This window comes from Penaeus chinensis, chromosome 27 (assembly GCF_019202785.1).
Source record: "Penaeus chinensis breed Huanghai No. 1 chromosome 27, ASM1920278v2, whole genome shotgun sequence".
NCBI classification, from domain to species: Eukaryota; Metazoa; Arthropoda; class Malacostraca; order Decapoda; family Penaeidae; genus Penaeus; species Penaeus chinensis.
Window position 1 is genome coordinate 9,031,990 of NC_061845.1, and position 1,284 is coordinate 9,033,273.

At 41.5% G+C, this 1,284-nt stretch overlaps 1 protein-coding gene across 2 annotated transcripts in view; it reads left to right on the forward strand.

Moving 5' to 3' along the window:
* Positions 1–1,079, forward strand: part of LOC125039513 — a 2,128-nt gene extending 1,049 nt beyond the window's left edge. Inside the window, exons 3-5 of one of the 2 annotated variants that reach the window (XM_047633536.1) lie at positions 24–191; positions 297–492; positions 636–1,079. In XM_047633536.1, the coding sequence (XP_047489492.1) occupies positions 24–191; positions 297–492; positions 636–747 (476 nt within the window). In that variant the 3' untranslated portion in view covers positions 748–1,079. The remainder of the gene's footprint in view (positions 1–23; positions 192–296; positions 493–635) is intronic. The other variant, XM_047633537.1, reaches the window with a different exon arrangement.
* Positions 1,080–1,284: the final 205 nt, after the last annotated feature.

The following is a 1,284-nucleotide window of genomic DNA, read 5'->3' on the forward strand; positions in this document are numbered from 1 at the left end:
GGATGCCTTAAATATATTAACAGGGTTAGTTGGTGAGCTTCAGCAGCCTCTATGCCCACTATCCAGTACAGAGTATTCGTCTGCAGAGCCACTGCGCTCTTCCAGTGGCGGCCACATACTTGTTGACGAACCGCAGCCTATCTCACAGCCTCCCGACATCCTGGAAAAGATCCCTTCAAAAAGAAAACGAGGTAGGCTTTGCTTCTAGTACTGAAATAATAGTAACATGAACTTGCACACATACACGTGATTGAATATTATATGCCGGATTGTAATAACAGCTTTTGCTTCCTCAGTTCGAGGTCCCAAAAACTGGGAGTTCTTGATCCGGCTACTGGCAGACAAGCGAACGAACCCGTCTTTGATTCGCTGGGAAGATGAGTCTACGGCGACCTTCCGTCTGGTTCAGCCTGAGAAAATCGCGCAGATGTGGTCCACACGAACGCCAGATTCTCCTCCTGTAATTTATAACAGTTTTGCTAGGGGTCTCAGGTAAGTTATCGGATAAACCCTGATTCGCCCTTTTTATAAGACCACAGATAGAGAGTGTACATAAAATAAACCCTACACATGTACAAGTTTACAAGCCAAGCTAAGCTTCGCAACATTATCTAAAATAATTTCCTCTCTGACAGGTACCACTATAGCAGAGGCGCCTTACAACCAGTGTCAGAAAAGCAGCTGGTGTACCGATGTGGGCCCAAGGCTCTCCAGTACCTGATCGACCTGCGCAAGGGTTCTTCCTGAGGAGATGTTTGGAATGAGTAAGACGAGAAAAGGCAATGAGTAAGCCTTGGTGTGGATTAAGTGCCAAATCAAAAAGAGACAGTGTGAAACGTGTTCTAGAGATTGAAGTGAAGGCAGAGGAAAGGCAAGGCAGGAAGTGTTACAAACAATGAACAAAACACAAAAGAAAGTTATTTTTTACAGTTCGTCCCCAGATCAACATCTGTGTTACGAATAGATGTCATTGACATATCATGTGCTACTATGCCAAAGATTAGTTACGAGATGTGGTAGCTATATATAATTTTGTTATATTGCATATCGGTATTATTTTAAATAAATTATTGAAATAATTAACGAGATATATTTTACCTGTGTGTCAATGTTGCATCCCGAAGAGCCGGTCTCACAGTTTCAGATCCTTTTATTCTGGCCTCGTGAAATAAGTATGTATTGTTACTTTCCCTTCATTCAGCACTATTTATTGAGCATTATACCATACTCTATATTTTTTATATATGTTACATTTGAAAACACGGAAATACAATAGATACCCGA